At 39.5% G+C, this 19,256-nt stretch overlaps 1 protein-coding gene across 5 annotated transcripts in view; it reads right to left on the bottom strand.

Annotated features, from left to right (window-relative positions):
• crim1 (cysteine rich transmembrane BMP regulator 1 (chordin-like)) overlaps positions 1–19,256 on the bottom strand; it is a 619,278-nt gene that overhangs the window by 326,048 nt on the left and 273,974 nt on the right. For all 5 annotated transcript variants that reach the window (XM_069179104.1, XM_069179116.1, XM_069179125.1 and 2 more), the window contains exon 4: positions 18,570–18,690. In XM_069179104.1, coding sequence (XP_069035205.1) covers positions 18,570–18,690 — 121 coding nt within the window. The remainder of the gene's footprint in view (positions 1–18,569; positions 18,691–19,256) is intronic.

The raw sequence follows: 19,256 nt of genomic DNA, 5'->3' as shown, positions 1-19,256 counted from the left end.
CAATTCTTTCATTATATGGTGTCGGTTTTGGTCCTTCAGTGGGATGAAATAAAGTTGTGAAAAGGAATATGAAGCAAACATGACTTCATGACTTAACCACTATTTAAGCGAAAGTGTATAGACAGGTACAAAATGGAACCCTTATTGTTTCTAAGAGAAAAGAAAATAAATGACTGACATGCCGTAAAAGAAAACCAAGTTTAATTGTGTGGACTGTGTATGCGTCCTGCACGACGTCTTTGATTTAAAGCAACATTTTTTGGCGCGCTGCCATCACTAAGAATCGCAGTGTTTCATGAGAAAAAAACTGTTGTTATTTATAGTTATTGGGTGTATTGGAACTCAATGGAAAAATTAACTACTAAGCTTGGCACGTGTCACACAACAAATACAGGACCTATAATCAAATTTAAAAACAAGTAGGTCTAAGCTTTACCGTTAACAATCACGACAGAACATAAAACGGTATTCAAACTTTAAACATTGTATCGACCGCGGGTTTCGATACGGAATGGAGCAGGCGTGGGACTCAGGCAATGGGGTTGAACGACACATTTATTAACTTGAATCAGGAAAGGTACACATACAGGGACAGGGGTTACAGCGCTGCACCTACACTAACACACACACACACGCATGGAAGAGACTGTATCTCAGCCTACGTCCCACTATATACAGTCCGGTAGTCCCCAGGTACTGTTCTCAGCCCGCACTATGTGGCGCTACATTGTAATACATGTTACATGTTTCACGTTCTTTATGGAATTTAAATACAATTTAAACCCCACCCCAAAAGTACTAAAAGAGTATTATTAAAACATTTGACTTATGAATATGAACTTTACCCAAGATGACTAATAAATTCATTACTGTATAAATAAATGTTCTTTTTTCAAATTTCCCCTTACATAGTACAACAAAATATCAAAATCCTTAATATAAAATCTTAGTATTCTATATTTCCAGAGAATTGTCATGACGTGAATTGAATGTGCTCTGTCTGGCAATCTCTAAGCTAAGGTTGGCACAGGAGGTAGCCAGTTAAAGAAGCACTTAGTGATTAACGAGTGGGTCGGGGAGCACGTAGATTACAAAGGATTTAACGTTCTACTTTAGTTACGATAGGTTTTGGGAAACACTCGTAAATTAACGATCGATCTTAAGAGCGAGTTTATGATGTTCTTAGCGTTACGATGCTTTTGGGAAACTCAGCCCTGTACTGTAGTTTTATTTAATTGAGCAGAAAGTCACCTTGCTCTTACAAGGGGCTCTCTTAAGCAGATTTTGTGTTAACACACCACACCCTTTTGAATGAAGTTTAATCACCTTTTTCTGTCCAGGGGGATTGGGCAGAGTGATGGAGAATGAAGTAGATAACCACCAGCACTTTTCCTTCCCTACTAGTGCGAGGTGATAATGCGGAAATTGTTTTTTTATTTTACTGGGAGTGTGAAAATTGAGTGAGCACCAGGGCCATAGTGAGATTAACACAGTGAGATCACTGAGATGGATAATTTTAGTAAAATATGTTGACAAATGTTTGAAGTTTTGCTTTTATGAGGCAAGATAAAATTGTATCCAGCTATGAATCAACTACATGACCTTGCCCCCATGAAATTTTTGGGAAAAAGGGTTTAGTGGGCAGCATTGTTCACAGTGTGGTGCCCATAAAGTTTTAAGTTTAATACACTGTGCAGTATAACAGTATAAAGCAATTATGTCTTTTTATGTTTATAATTGTTATTCTTGCAAGTACATTTTGTATTCAGTTTGCTTCTGTGTGTTAGCAGGTGGGCAAACGGTCGAGATGAAAATTCTTCTACAAGGAGCATACCTTTACGCTTCCCTGGAGAAGATGACACCAAATTTTTTCGGCTCTGTATGTTGCTTAAGCCATTCCTCTTTGGCACTAGACATAGAGGTGGGAAGACACCTCCCCCCTCCCCCTTCCCTCTGCCTGCCTGACATGTCCGCATTTTACACCATTCTGTGTTTGAATCGCAGCGGTTGAGATAGAATACTGAGAGACAGAAAAAAAAGTGAACCCTGGGTTAATTTTTAAATTCTATTTTACCTTCAATTTTTTATTTTATAAGTTCGTATTAAACTTATTTTCTGATAGTCAGATTTAACGTATATTTGAACATACCCAGACTATACCAAGTCTTGTAAATTAATGTTTTTACAAAATGTTGAAGAAGTGCAACAATTTATCACAGTGCGAATTTTAATACTAATTATTGATTACTAATAGTTTATGCACCTGACACCTGACTTTCTTATTTAGATGTTAATGAAATATTGAACTGTGGCATAACATTCAAAAATACACCAAAAAAAAGTCTGTGATAATTGTGTAGATCAAACTTTCTAAAATTTATTTTTAAAAAATAAAAATGATTAAAATGTATTATCTTTCCATGTGTAAAGTCATGAGAAAGTACCATAAGCCCCTGCTTTGTTTAACAATGGTTTCAAAAATAAAACTAACTGGTGAGAAAGCTATGTTTAATGATAATTAAAAGATTTCAAGTTAAAATAAATTATTTACATTCCATTATTAAGTTTTAAAGGCAGACACGCTCAGTGCAAGCTGCATAACGGTTTCTTTATGGTGCGGCCTCTTCTCTGACTGAGCTCAGTGGGTGGTGCGCTATTTTCTCAAGCACCTGCTGATTTGCTTCACACCACAGGAAGACAGGACAATGTGAATCTGTACGAAATGTATTTTGGGTTGACAAAATTAAAGTGTTTCAAATGTTTAATTAAAAAGGAAAAAAAAACTTTTTTATGGGTTTTCAAATCATGCAATTTCTATTTTAGGCAGATACGTTATTGTTTCTTATTCTTGACTTTCTTAAAAATTTAAAGAATCAGTTTTGCATCTTGCCCCACAATATTATGTTACATTTTTATGTTTTCAAGAGACTTCAGAAGGCTTCAACTGATGCATAAAAAATATAACACCTGGGATCCACTTTATTCAAATTAAGGTTTCAAAAATGCAACCAGGTACTAGGTATTGTTTAAATAAAAAGACAAATTGCGATCCTTAAAATGCCTGTGGTTTGAAGGCTCTGTCATTTGTTCACAAAGTAATTGACATCTGAAACATCATGTCTCATATACAGCCATTTTAATAAGTGAAGGTTATGAAAACTGAAGAAAAAAACACTCTGAAATCACTATTATTAAAATTAATGCCGTTAATAATGACCAGACACATTACTATAGTTTCAGTGGTATTTTTAATACCGCTTTGTTATTCTCGATTCTAATTACAATATATACGATTTTGTTTTAAGGTTGTTGTAAAGGCATCTGTTAAATCTGAATAAAGTGTTTTGAAGTGAATTAGGTTGAGTTAAACTGGGTAAACTGGTTTTTACTCCAACTGAAGATAATACAGATGCAGCCATTCAAAACGCGTGAGGTACAACATGATACAACACGTGGGCGTGTCCCATCAAAACGCGGTATGATGCGGTGTAACGTATCATTTGCCGTTATACAGGAACGTTTCCGGAATCACCTTGTAAAACCGCCAGGAGGAGCCAATAAAGCTTAACCTCTCATGTACAGCACTTGAGCTTTTAAATTTAAACTGTGTATTACAGCATGTTAATCATCAGTCATTAAAAAGTTTGTATATTTTATGAAAGCAAGATTGTTCAGTTGGGCAAAAGTACACAACTTACCTTTATCATAAATATTTTAATTATGCAGAAATATTTTATGCATCAAAGCCTTTACCGAAGATATTACTAATAGTATTAATAATGAATAACCTTGGAAAAGCTGTAAACTCAAAGTATTACGCTGGTCCACATTCTTTGTAACTGTCATTTTAAACGAAAAGACTTTATTTTTTTGACAAAAAGTAACACCATAGCATTTCGATGATCTAACTAACAAGGACGGAACATTAGCTAGCCAATATGATAAAGGAATAAATGACTTTTTTTGTTCATTCATTTAGCACATTTATTTGAACAATTCCATCAATTGTACAAGCATTGAAAAACTGTCCAATCCTTAGTTCCTCGGGCATTTTCTTTTACTATAACAGACAAAATCTGAAAACAGAGCGTCTCATAATTTCTAAGAACGAAAATAATTTAAATTGCTACACTTTTATCATTCAACGAGAGCTCAAAATATCACAAGGATCCTCAACAGAACAACAAAGACAACAGAAAAAATATGTGGATCAGATACTGATCATGAGAATCCAAGCTTTTTTATTTACGCTAAGAAGTAGTCTTTAAAATTTCTTCATCACACAGTTAAGTCAAAATTCCGGGGTGTGCATATTAGAAAATATAGGACTTCTTCGAATGTGTATCAGGCAATCAGATTTCAAGACCGGAATTATCCATTTTATAATGGGGAATATAGTATGGAATCACGTATCTAGAGAAATTAATAATGATATTAATTTAAGTATCTAAAAATATGTATCTATAAAGTATTACTGTATTCCACTTTTTTTGTAAACGTGGAAAAACAGATTCACAATGCGCCGCTGTGTCACACTTCTGTGTAAAAAAACGTTTTGAACACCCTGTTTTTAATAAGCTGCTGAGTTAAGAATAGGAATGTTCCTGCTTACAGTCTTAACATACACATATTATGTAAACTGTACTGTATATTGCTGGTCTTGGTAGTTTAAAGAAAAAATACACACCAGTATTCCATTTCTCCCTAAACATTTTAACCATCAAAGTCTTTCATGTGGTTATAGTTTTTACATGCTCCTTCTGAGCATGTTACTAACCATATTACCTGCCCTGCCTGCGGGCACTTTTCCTGTCCATGGGGGAGTGTGGACTGTCTTTAATTAGAAGGTTAGCCTATTCTACTCTGAGAATGTAATGGGGGTGGAAAGTGCCGTTGGTCATTTAATTAGTATTACAATTTGCACTGATTCCCTTGCGAAGCTATAGACATAAGAATATTCGTGCATGGTCAAAAAATGGCATTAAGCACTTCAAATTAATATGGTCAGTAACAGTAAACAGTAACATGCCTTAACAAGATCAGCTAAACTGGGAAGAAAACGCTTTCAGAAAAAATGTTTCAGGTGTGAAGAACATAGATCCCCAATGCATTTTCAACCAAACCTGTTTCCACACACCCTGCCCCCACTGTGATTAGAATATACAGATGCAGCCATTCAAAATGGGTGAGGCATTTCGCGGCATACCGCGACACGCCCACCGGGGTATCACGCAGTTCACGTGTGTCACGTGACTAACTATCCGGCGTCGCCTTGTAAAACCGCCAGGTTTACCTCTCATGTACAGCATTTGAGCCTTTAATTTTGAACTGTGTATTACAGCACGTTAATCATCAGTCATTAAAATGTTGGTATATTTTATGAAAGCAATATTGCTCAGTTGGACAAAAGTACACAACCTACCTTTATCAGAAATATTTATGCATCAAAGCCTTTACTGAAGATATTAATAATAGTATTAATAATGGATGACTTTGGACAAGCTGTATACCCAAAGTATAATTTCTTTAGCAAATTTGTACAAGCACTTGGAATCTGTCCAAGCCATACTTTGTCAGGCATTTTGTTTTACTTCAACAGGCATAAAAACTTCCTTGCTTTTAACAGGGCGTTTCATAATTTCTAACTACGAAAATGATTTAAAATGCGACACCTATCATTCAACTAGAGCTTAAAATATCACAAGGATCCTCAAGAGCACAGCAAAGAGTGTATTAAAAGACACTTGTATTTATCAACGCTTTCTTTTCCGTATACCAGATTTTATGGAACCACTTCAGAGGGGTGTTCCAGGAATCGGCACTTTAAAGAAAAAAATACACACCAGTATTCCATTTCTCCCTAAACATTGTAAGGTTCGAAGTCTTTAACTAACGTGAAACTGGAGTCAACAAGCATACTTTTAGAATTTGATTAAAAGGGAATATAATATGGAATCGCGTATCTCAAGAATTTAATAACGGTATGATTATATCCGTGTACTGCGGCAGGGCTGTGTAGGACTGTTTCGCCTGTCTGTTCACGCGAGCTATCTTAGCCTACTGGTCTAAGTGCGTGACTACCAACTGGCAGGTTGTGTGTTCGAATCCAGCTGGTGCTTGACCTTTCAGTTTTATTTATTTATTTTTTAATCGCGTAACATAAACATATTACAGTATGCAAACTGTACTGTATACAGTATGTATATGTATATTTAATGTCTTAACTGTGCCCGTTTAAGTATTCAATATTCATATCTAATTTTACCACTGAAGGGAAATCTTAGTAGCTGAGCATAAAAAAATAGGAGCATACTGTAACGCGTGTGAAGGCCATAAACGATATTAATTTTGGAACATAAACATACAGTATATGGCTGGTCTCTGTACTTTAAAGAAAAAAATACACACCAGTATTCCATTTCTCCCTAAACATTGTAAGCTTCGAAGTCTTTAACTAACGTGATACCGGAGTCAACAAGCATACTTTTAGAATTACTTTTGAGCAACTAATAAGAAGCGCGAAACGGTATGCGTTTTACTTTCGTTTAGTGCTGGGACCCGTGGATTGATTAGAGATATCAAGTACATACAAGTCATTTTTTAAATGTTGTAGTTCGTCTTGAAAAAATGTTACGAGTACATCATCTATCAACAATTACACAGGTTCTGTTTCCATATTGCGGATTTTGGTTACGTAATATTATTTTCTAGATTTCACGTTGTGAATATGATGGGATGTCTGATGGGATGTTTCTAAAAATCCATCCTCTGTAAAACGTCTTCTCTAGTTGTCCTGCATATGTATTCGCTAATGAAGCTGTGTGTTCTGAGCCTGGATCTCTACATTTCTGTATGAACCAGCTTAGAGGGCTAAAGACAATTTGTGTTTAAATTGAGTGTAAGGCAATTTATGCTTCTAAAGTCATGGTCAGCATTTATTTTTGTACTGTGCTGTAAACTTGTTCTGTGCCAAGTCACATTATTTTATAGCGTTTTTATAGCGTTATCAAATCCGGTGGCGCTGTGTGTTACTGTAGTTTCCTGACTCCCACGTCACATGGTCTTTGATTGAAACCTGTAAAACCGGTTTAATTCGTCACAGCCAGCACTCTTCAGCTGTTAGGGTCTTCTGCTCAGAATGAAACGCTAAAATGTTTGTGTATATTCTAATGGTAGTGGGGGCAGGGCATGTTCTTCACACCTGAAACATTTTCTCTGAAAGGATTTTCTTTGCAGTTTAACTGATCTTGTTACAGCATGTTACAGTTTACTATTATTAACCATATTAATTTTAAGTGCTTAATGTAAAATCTTGTAAAAATATATTTTCATTGTTCAAATATACATTAAGTCTGACTATCATATAATAAGTTAAATACAAAACTAAAGAAAAAATAGGGTTAAATATAATTCAAAATATTTTGCTAACAATGTTAACTGTTTATGAATAATAAAATGTATTAACTAAGCAGTAGGATGGCACAGTTGTTAGTATGTTTTTTGTTTTGTTTCTTTTTCATAAATACAACAGAAGTACCTGCTGTCTCAGTGGCTTTCAAAATTAAATTATGCATGCAAACCTGTGAACTAGAAAGATAACTAAGATATCCATCCATTATATTCCATAATATCCATGAAATATATGGCGCTGAAATATGTGTGACGCAGTGGTGGCCTGACACGGTGAGGTGACCTGGCAGCTGTATGATGCAGTGGTGGCCTGGCACGGTGAGGTGCGCTGGCAGCTGGGTGATGCAGTGGTGGCCTGGCACGGTGAGGTGCACTGGCAGCTGTGTGGTGTGACGCAGTGGTGGAAATGTTCACCATGTTTCACCATGCTGAAAATGTTTGTACCAGACTTTTTTGAGGCCTGTTTAATTGTGTCTGAAGTCTGATGTTGTAAATTTTATTGTTAAAAAGATCCATGAAAATGTCACTACTAAAGTTACCTGGTACTGTTGGTATTGTAAGTGGCAAGTAGAGCTCATATTTTAGATTTTGTGTAGTTGCTAGCGTTGAACTGTGTGTTGGATGCACATGAATATATTCATTATATGCCAGAGCACCTCACCGTGCCAGGCCACCACTGTGTCACAACACACAGCTGCCAGTGCACCTCTACATACCCAACCACCACTGGATCACACAGCTGCCAGCGCACCTCACCGTGCCAGGCCACCACTGCGTCACACCACACAGCTGCCAGCGCACTTCACCGTGCCAGGCCACCACTGCGTCACACCGCACAGCTGCCAGCCACCTCACCGTACCAGGCCACCACTGCGTCACACCACACAGCTGTCAGTGCACCTCACCGTGCCCGGCCACCACTGCATCACACAGCTGCCAGCGCACCTCACCGTGCCAGGCCACCACTGCGTCACAACACACAGCTGCCTGTGCACCTTTACATACCCGACCACCACTGCATCACACAGCTGCCAGCGCACCTCACCGTGCCAGGCCACCACTGCGTCACATAGCTGCAAGCGCACCTCACCGTGCCAGGCCACCACTGCATCATACAGCTGCCAGGGCACCTCACCGTGTCAGGCCATCACTGCGTAACACCACATAGCTGCCAGCACACCTCACCATGCCAGGCCATCACTGAGTCAGAGATTAAATAAAACCTCACTCGCACCAAACAAATTTATATTTCTAAATATCACAACATGATCGAATTTAAGTCATTTTAATAACAATGAATAGTCACCTAGGCATTACAATATAAACATTTATATTGATTTAAATAACGTTTTGATTTAAATCGCAAATGCGGGTTTAAATATATGTGTTTTTTGATTCACAATCAGACAAATGCAACATAAATTGATATCTTTGTCTTCTAAGTATCTTAATAAACTTTCAGCATAGCATAGTTTAGATTTATTTTGGGATCAAACGTGGAAAGATTAGATTGTTATCGTTTTTATTTTTTAAATACATTTTAGAAAAGTGTAATCTATACTAAAAAGCTGTACACCACCTGCTATAAAGATACATATTGTAATACTTTCGGGTTCGGATAGCACAGACACAAGAACTCAGACTTGAGGAGTTAAAGCAAGTTAAAGCCTTGATTTTATATATCACCTTTAAAAGTGGCATCTCAAAGCAAAGTAAATACCCAACACTGATTGTACCCACCTGTCATGCTAATAAAGCAGCTTGAATTGAATTGAGAGGGGGGGGGGGTATATTTGCTTTGTGTATAAAGTACATTGTGAATGTTTTCACAGCCTTCACTTTGTCGTTTTTATGCCATTTTTTGACCACGCACGAATATTCCTATGTCTGTATCTTCGCAAGGGAATCAGTGTTAATTTTAATACTAATTAAATGACAGCGGGCACTTTCCACCCCCTCTACATTCTCAGAGTAGAACAGACTAACCTTCTAATGAAAGACGGTCCACCTCCCATGGACAGGAAAAGTGCCCACAGGCACTTAAACTTAATATGGTCAGTAACAGTAAACAGTAACATGGTCAGAAGGAGCACGTACAAACGTTTTTGAAATAACCACATGTAAGACTCTGATGCTTAAAATGTTTAGGGAGAAAGTGGAATACTGGTGTGTATTTTTTCTTTAAACTACCAATACCAGCCATATACAGTCTGTAACGTAGGGATTTCTATATGTCTTTATTTAGTGGTTACATTAGTGACAAAGGCTAAAGTTTTAGCTTCAGTAACGTGTACATATCTCCCCTTTTTATAAAACGACTTGGTTGAAAACTGTTCCAGAGCCACTGTTGTTTCATCAGTGAAAAGTACATCATGAAATGCCTCTCCCTGTTCAATCCACTGGAAAAAAGAAAAGGAGCATAAAGCTTCTGATGGTCATAAACGATATTCATTAAGGAGCAGCATCAGAGGTATGTTTTTAACTGCACTGCATTGGAGAGAATACCATAGTGTGTTTTTTTTTACTCCCTGGCGGAAACTGGCTTCCAGAAGAATCAGTATGGCTCAGAGATTAAATAAAACTTCACAGACATTAACGAAGAGCATAACGCGTGTACTGTATACACTGCAAGTACAACCCCCCTCTCTGCAGGAGTGCTGGCTGTGACGAATTGAACCGGTTTCACGGGTATTTTCAAAGCAGGAGGCGAGATTTCCAGCGAAAGACACCCCCCCCCCTCAAAAACCCAGTAAATACAGTACTTACTAGTTAAAGGCTAGGCTCCCGACTACGGGGAAAGGAACCCTTCTTTCATTAGAAGACAATGAACATATTTTAGCCCTGAATGAATTAATAGCAAACATGGTTTACATAAAAGACATTTTTCCAAGAAAGTTTAGCCTTTGTCACTAATGAAACCACTAAATAAAGACATAAATATACAAATCTTAAGATTTTTAAAATACATGAGTTTGCTAAAATTTATTTGAAAATAAAAAATAATTACAACCGCCAGGGGAGAGAGCGAACAGGGGAGGGATGTTGGTTTTGCATAAGGGGCGGGGCTATGGAAATTAGGTAGATTTGGGAATGTGTAGTTGTTCTGGCTGTTTGTGAATTATCGTTGTTGAGTATGGAGTGTTGAGGTATTGATTTTGTGTAATGCTTTATGTTGAAAATTGAGGTGGATTTTGTTTATGATAAACAGGATAAACTGGGATGGGAGGAAGGTTTGGTTTTGCATAAGGGGCGGGGTTATGATAATTGGAGGACTTTGCGAGAGTATAATGGTTTGATATATTTGATTTTGTATTGTGGTTGTTATCTATGTTTTTGGTTGGTATTATGTTTATATGGTTGTTTTTGTTGGTTGGTTGTTATTATGGTTATTAATAATACGATCTATAGTTGAAATCTGAGCCTAAATAAAAAGAAAAAGCAAGTGATTAGGTTTATGAGCTATCTAATTACTTATTCGTTTAAAACGCTATATAAAATAAAGTTTATTATTAATTTGCTGGACAGAGCGGTGAACATTATTATGCATAAGACAAAGATAACGATCCTGATCAGTTTAGAAATCTGTGTACGCTGTAAGGTTTTTACTTCTTAAACTTTTAAAATACACGTTTTGAATAGAAAGAAATCCTCTTCCTGGTACAGTATGTATAGCAAACCAGCACGGCTTTTTTCTCCAATCAGAGGGGTGTCAGATGGTGTCAGCCAATCACCATTCTGAAGCCCTACCATAATCTCTGGTATGGGGAGACCCCAGAATTCTGTCCCATAGTTTAGACAGATGATAGATACTTTTATTGATCCTGTGAGGGAAATAAAGTAAATCATTTTCATTTTAGGAAATTATTAAACCCTCGGTTAAAAGCAAAGGAGATTGTCTGTTATAGTGGACATAAAAACAAGAGATCGCTGGCATTATATCCTGGAAGACACAGACCGGCGCCAGACCGTTAAAATGCCTGATGAACTAGGGATTGGACAGTTTCCAAGTGCTTGTACAATCGATGGAAATGTTCAAATAAATGTGCAAAAGAATATAACAAAATAATCATTTATTTCTTTATCATATTGGGTAGCTAATGTCCTCTCTTTGCTAGTTAGTGGCTGTGTTTCTGCATTGGGTAGCAACGGGTGACTGTTCTCAGGCGGAAGATGTAAACAGCTTAATGTTCGTGTTAAATAATTTTTTTAAATTCAATTAAACGGGCACAGTTAAGACATTAAATATACATATACATACTGTATACAGTACAGTTTGCATACGGTAATATGTTTATGTTACGCGATTAAAAAATAAATAAATAAATAAAAATGAGATACGCGATTCCATATTATATTCCCTTTTAATCAAATTCTAAAAGTATGCTTGTTGACTCCGGTATCACGTTAAAGACTTCGAAGCTTACAATGTTTAGGGAGAAATGGAATACTGGTGTGTATTTTTTTCTTTAAAGTACCAAGACCAGCTATATACTGTATGTTTATGTTCCAAAATTAATATCGTTTATGGTCTTCACACGCATTACAGTATGCTCCTATTCTTTTTATGCTCAGCTACTAAGATTTCCCTTCAGTGGTAAAATTCAATATCTACAACGGGCACAGTAAAGACATTTACAGTAAGTCTTTCTATGACAGACCAACGGACCACGAGTGCCCCTGTCGGTCAACCAATCACGTACCGCGGTATTTTGCGTCATCGCGCGTCACGATGCACGACGCCGTAGCCAATTACCTCTGGTACGTGTCTGTACCGCACACTTTGAATGGCTGCATCTGTACACAAAGCACTTAAATCTTTCGAGCTGATGATCAGGTGTTTCCATCAACACCTTCCAGCAGCACTCCTGTACCCAGACGAGAGAGAGGCACAAGACAAGCCCGCCAAGAGCGCGAGTGAGCCAGAGCGCGAGCCCAAGAGAGAGAGAGGGAGAGAGAGAGAGAGAAAGACAAAATAGTGAAAGAGTAACCACCAAGGATTGCGGAACCAGGGAACTATTTACATGGAAAATGGGCGATCTCCCCAGACTATACGCCCCTTTCACTGTTACCTGGATAACTCTTTATCCAGGTAACAGTTTCACAACTCATGCTCCCCCCTGCCTGTCTGACTTTTTTTAACCCTTCTGTGCCTGGGCTGCTGCAGGTAAGATATTTTTCCAAGAAAAAAAAGAAATAAAAAAAATAGAAATTTCACCAGAGCCTCTTCTCCTCTTATGTCTAATTTTTAGTTTAGAAGGATTCAAGCAGAATTTTAGATCAAAGGCAGCAACCTCAATCAAGCCCAAATCATAATTGAACCCATTCAGAACCTTCATTACATTTTAGCGTTTCATTCTGAGCAGAAGATCCTCACACCTGAAGAAGGCTTGCGTTTTCTCTCTTCTCTTTTAAGCATGTGTACAATGCTATAATACAATTTAAAATAATTAAAAGTTTAAACAGTATCAACTAAACTCCATTAATATAAGTATCGAGTGGTATTAAATAAATACAACTTTTTAGTATAGATTACACTTTTCTAAAATGTATTTAAAAAATAAAAAGGATTACAATCTAATCTTTCCACGTTTGATCCCAAAATCCCAAGAAAAATAAATCTAAACAGGGAGAAAGCTATGCTGAAAGTTTATTAAGATACTTAGAAGACAAAGATAACAACTTATGTTGCATTTGTCTGATTGTGAATCAAAAAAGACATTTAATTAAACATGCGTTTGCGATTTAAATCAAAATGGGGATCTCTCTTATTATCAACACTAGTTCAATTGTGGTTCTTCTCAGATACTGTAGTTGGGCATTTAGGTAGATTGCCAGGCGAAATAAAAACAGGTTTCGATAGTTAATAACCACTTTTAATGCACGAAACACAGGTGATTTTTCTTCCTCCTAATCACCTTAGAAATCTGTGTACACTGTAAGGTTTTTACTTCTTAATTAAACGTTTAAAATACATGTTTCGAATAGAAAAAAATAATCTTCTGTTGTCTTCCTGTATGTAGAACAGATCAGCAGGTCTTTTTACCCCAATCAGAGGGGTGTCAGATGGTGTCAGCCAATCACCATTCTGAAGCCGTACCATAATCTCTGGTATAGGCACACACCAGAATTCTGTCGCATAGTTTAAATTATTTTAATTTTAGGAAATTATGAAATGCTCAGTTGAAAGCAAGGGAGATTGTCTGTTAAAGTGGACATAAAAACAAAAGTTTGCTGCGGTGTTATTGGAAACCAAATTTTAACAACAAATCGCCGGCATTATATCCTAGAAGACACAGACCAGCGCCATTGGGAGCATGCCCGGAGCTTAAAAGAAAATGCCAGACGAACTAGGGATTGGACAGTTTCCAAGTGCTTGTACAATCGATGGAAATGTTCAAATAAATGTGCAAAAGAAATAAACAAAAAAATAATTTATTCCTCTATCATATTTGCTAGCTAATGTCCTCTCTTTGAGAGTTATTTGTGGCTGTGTTTCTGCATGCGTAGCAACGATTGACTATATTCTCAGTTGTAGGAATGTAAACAGCTTAATCTTCGTTTTAAATAAATGTTTTTAATTACAATTCATTCTACACAGTAATTGCATATTTGGTGACCATTTCATAAAACTTTGATGCTTAAAATGTTTAGGGAGAAATGGAAGACTAGTTTGTATTTTTCCTTTAAACTACCAAGACCAGCCATATACAGTACAGTTTACCTACATTAATATGTTTATGTTCCTAAATTAATATTGTTTATGGCCTTCAGGTGAGTTATGCTCCTCTTCTTCTTATGCTCAGCTACTAAAATTTCCCTTTAGTGGTAAAATTTCATATAAATATTCAATACTAAGCGGATTAAATTGTGCACTGTAAAGAGATTAAATGATTAAATCTTTTCACTACTGACCAATGCACCATCAGTGCCCCTGTCGGTCACTTTGGCCAGCCAATCACGTACCGCGGTACGGCGTGGTGGCGCACGCATAGTTGCCCGCAGTATGGGTTTGTACCGTGCATTTTGAATGGCTGCATCTGTATTCACGTTTGCTAATTCACATTTTTATTTCATTAGTAATTTCACTTAACACTGAATATTTTATAATATATAAAAAATGTTAATATGCTGTATATAAAATTTACTATTTTATTTTTTAAACGTCTCTGAAGAAAAACTTGTGCTCTAAGCAGGTAGTGAACTGAGATCACCTAGACAGAACCCCTACTGACAAACCCACTGTACCAAGAGGCTGCTTGGAAACACAGATGAGACAAACAGCTGAAAAATGTTTCAATCATGCGTGAATGAGTCAAATTAATAATAAAACATGTATACAAAGAAAGTGGATTACGGTAATACTACCAGCTATATAAATACATATGTTTAGATCCTTAAATTAATAGTTATTATTTTTTTTAGATAAGTGATTCCATATATTCCCTATTTAGCAGATTCTAAAAGAATGTGTTTTTTTATTCATATTCATAGAAAAGGTTAAAAGATACAGCATTTTATAAAGTATATAAACTTAATATAGTCAGAATGAGCATGTCAAAACTTTTCCAAAATAAGCCCAGAAATTGACAGAGTAAAAGACTTTGATGCATACAATTTTTATGAAGAAAGTGGAATACTGTTGTGTATTTTTATTTAAACTACCACTACCAGCAATATACAGTAGGCATAATATTGTAGCGCTCTTGCCCGGTGGTGAGGAGGAAACGCACCTAGGCATTCAGGGTACTGCGAAGCAGGCTGGGAGTTGTAGCCGAGGGGAGTCTGCACGATGACCAGCAGCTGACCCTGCTTATGTAAATACTGTAGTGTTACATTAGTAACATATCTGTGTTGTCTTCTGTTAATGAGTTACCACCCTAAACCTGTGTGCGTGTTCCATCGGTCCCCTTATATGTGTGTAAATCCTGTGTTTGGGTTTGGTGTTGAAGGGAGAATAAAAGGGATTGCTTGTTTTCCTATCATGTCTCCATTTGTCCTTTGTCTTGTGTGAACTCAAAAACATTACCTTGGTGTCATAAGTGGGCAGGATGGACAACCTGTAGTAGACGCTAGTGGACTCTGTCAAGTGCTGACTGACCCTGAAAGCCTGAGCAACTCCTGGGTGCAACAGGTGACCTCAACCCTTACAAGGACTACTCAGTAGTGGTCCCGTCAGTGGAACTAGGAGAAGCCCTCCCCGCCGAAGCTGGCCAGCTGTCCCCACACCCGTCAGCACGGGTACAACGTGGACACTATGACAGGGAAGTGTCTTGGGAGACATATGAGGCGCAGTTCCAGCTCACGGCTTGGACAAATGGCTGGATGAAGCGGCCTGCCAGGTGCTCCTTGATGTCCTGGAGAAGGACCGTGGCGACTATACGGCTGAGTTTCAGCATGGAAGAGGCATCGGACCTGATGCGGGAGAGCCTGGCTCTGCGGTGGTGCCGACCAAGAGAGCGACTGGGCCCGGTCACTGATGTCATGTTCCTCGCCCGCCGGGAATACTCAGCTTTCCCCCAGGAGGTGCAGCAGGAGATGGCTCTCCAGGCCTTCCTCAAGGCCCTCTCACCCGAGGAGCTGCGGTGCCAGCCTCACTGGAGCAGGCCTTGGCTCCTGGAAGTACCACTAGACGGAGTGCACCAGCTTGCAGCAGTCCGGGCGAAACAGATGCTTGCCATCCGTCTGGGTACAGTAATGGTGCGCCACCCCTGCTACCTCGCACCCATCCAGGAGGACTGCATCCTGGGGCTGGACCTGCTGCAGCGGGTGGGGGCCAGTTTGGACTTGGACTGGCAGAAGTTGGTGTGGCAGGGAGAGGACTTCACCTGGTGGAGGGCAAGCCTGGCAAAAGCGGGGGAAAAAGTGGCAGTGCCAGCAATGTCAGCGGCAGTCACCGGGGCGGACCAGGACTGCGAGCCGGGGAGCAAGCATGCCGGATCCTGCCCCCGAGTCAACTGGGGGGCCAGCTGGGGGAAAAAGAGGCAGTGGCAACAGCGATGGGCCCTGAGTCACCTGGGGGGCCAGACAAGTCGGCGGTGGCAGGGGCCTAGCATTGCATGAAAGCAAGTCATGCTGTTGAGGACCTGTACCAGCGAAGCGGTTGCAGGTGCTACTCGCCCAGAACGAGGACCTCTTGGCGGTAAGGGATGAGGAACGCACCCGCGCTGCCCTGGTCCAACACGATATCGACACCATTGACGCTCGGCACCATTGATCTGCATCCCAGCGGGACACATGGCTCACGCCAATCGGACTGCTGCCGAGGAAAAGATCCGGGAGATGGCTGCAGTGGGGTTGATTGAGCCCTCCGCGAGCCCGTGGTCGGTGCCAGCTGTACTGGTCCAAAAAAAAGACGGCTCGTGGAGGTTCTGCGAAAACTACAGCAAGCGGAATGAGGTCACTTGGAAAAACTCCTACCCCCTGCAGAGGACAGACGATGCCTCGGACTACATCACCGTGTCGACCTGGTTCAGCTCCCTTAACCTCCACAGCGGCTACTGGCAGGTACCGTTCGCTCCTGATGCTTACCCAAAGACAGCCTTTTCCATCAGCCAGGGCCTCTGGCAGTTTACTGTCATGCCGTTTGGCCTGTGCAATGCCCCGGCGACCTTCGAGAGGCTGATGGAGTGGGTGCCAGCATCGGTCCCGCGGAACCAGTGTGTGCTGTACCTGGATGACCTGCTGGTCCATGCCTGGGGCTTTGACCAGGCCTTGACAAACCTCCAGGCAGTGCTGGCCTGCATCCACCATGCTGGCCTGAGGCTCAACCCCCACAAGTGTGAGCGCCTGCGGAGGGAGGTGACCTTCCTGGGACATATTGTTGGACTACGAGGGGTGGCTACAGACCCAGGTAAGGTTGCCGCAGTAAGGGGCTGGCTGACTCCTCGCACCGTCGCGGAGCTGCGCAACTTTCTGGGGATGGCCTCGTACTACCAGAGGTTCGTCCGGGACTTCACTAGCATCGCTGCCCCGCTGCACCGCCTCACCGACAAGGGACGTTTCGAATGGGACTCAGGCTGTGAGATGGCTTTCGGACGGTTACACGAAGCTCTAGTGGGGGCCCCCGTGCTGGCCTACCCCGACCCACAGTTACCTTATATCCTGGATACTGACGAGAGTGATTCGGGGTTGGGCGTGGTGTTGGCGCAGGAGAGGTCGGATGGGGAGTGGATGGTCGCATATTACAGTAGGGCTCTGAATAAGGCCGAATGGAACTACTGCGTGAGCTGTCGCGAGCTGCTGGCAGTCCGCCACTTCAGGCCGTACCCGTTTGGGACCCGGTTCCGGCTGCGGACCGACCATGCATCCCTCACCTGGCTGCTCCACTTTAAGGAGCCGGAGGGGCAGATGGTGCAATGGATAGAGGTCCTGCAGGAGTACGCTTTGCCCGAAACTTTTCATTTACAACCAATGAACCACAAGTGCCACCTGTCGGTCATTTTGGCCAGCCAATCAGTACTGCAGTATTCCTTGCTGTTCTGCAGATAAATTCATTTCACTGCACATTTTGAATGGCTGAATCTGTATTAGGACTGCTGAATATGTTTCTTAAGACTTTTGCCCAGCAGTGTACTCTAATTACTGTGTGATAAAACTATAAATATATAAATATAATACATTTTAGTTTTTAATACATACACTATTTTAAAATATTTTATAATGATAAAATCATTATTATCAGAAAGCTGCTTATTCCTGGTAAGGGAAATAGTAAACACAAGTATTCATCTTTTTCAAGCAGTAAACCTACTTTAGACAGAAATTGTGATATTTTCAGAATACAAGCAATCAAACACTTTATAAACCCGTAAAAGGAAAAACAACAACTTATGTATATAAATGTGTTTGCATTACAGGTCCTTTACAGGACTATTAGTTAATCCTTATATTAATAATTAGAGGGGGAATTTGTTCCGAGTTTGATAGCAAGGCAAACAAACAATACAAATGAAGGAATGGATCCATTCAATTTTAAATTAGGATAGTTAGATCATCTTACAGAAAATAAAGACAAGTGAATTTTACCATGTTTTAAATATTTAACTTTTTATCTGCAATATTTCAGAAAGAAAGAGGAAGTAGCTTTCTCTTAAAAAAATCACTTTGGTATTTATAATACAGCATCAAAAACTGATATGGTTAAGAGCTCTGTGGTCTACCTGGTTGGCAGCGTGCAACACCCATCTGCAGTGAGTCTGATCTGTGTCTCAAAGCTGTCTGGGGGGCACTGGACTTGCTGAAGAGGAGGGCATTCCACAGTGCTGCAGTCCACACTGAATACTGTTGTCGAGAAACAAAAACACACAGTTAGTAGAGCTATGTGAGGGCTTGAAGGAAAAAAATATGAACCATGGGAAACAAATGTAAAACAAGGATGAGTTCATTAAAAACTGAGACAGGAGGTATGGATTACATGTTATTTTCTTGATTTTGTTTGTTGTTAATTTATACCACAAATTCCTGAAAGGAAGGACCGTCTAACAATTTAACTTTACAATATGGGTTGCAATAAAAAAATAAACGAGAAAAAAATATTTCAATGACATGGTCTTGCAGTATTAAAGTGACCACTGAAAAAATCAAAATTTACCAAGATCAATTCCATGATCAGACGTAAAATAATACGTATTTTATGTCTCCATCATGATTTACAAAGGTGAAACTACTATGTGCTGTCCATCTGTGTCTGGTTTTCAGTGTGCTAGGTGTTGTGTGAGAATACATATTATCTCTACATCACTGTTCATTTTAATATGGCAGGGCTCTGCATTTAGTGGCCTGTTCAGCACATCATATTTTCAGCAAACATTAAATACTGATGTTTAGTAAAGTAGGTCTCATGTGGC

The sequence above is a fragment of the Lepisosteus oculatus genome, chromosome 2 (genome assembly GCF_040954835.1).
Source record: "Lepisosteus oculatus isolate fLepOcu1 chromosome 2, fLepOcu1.hap2, whole genome shotgun sequence".
Lineage (NCBI taxonomy): Eukaryota > Metazoa > Chordata > Actinopteri > Semionotiformes > Lepisosteidae > Lepisosteus > Lepisosteus oculatus.
The sequence above is the reverse complement of the archived record's forward strand: the minus strand, read 5'-3'. Positions and strand labels throughout refer to the sequence as shown.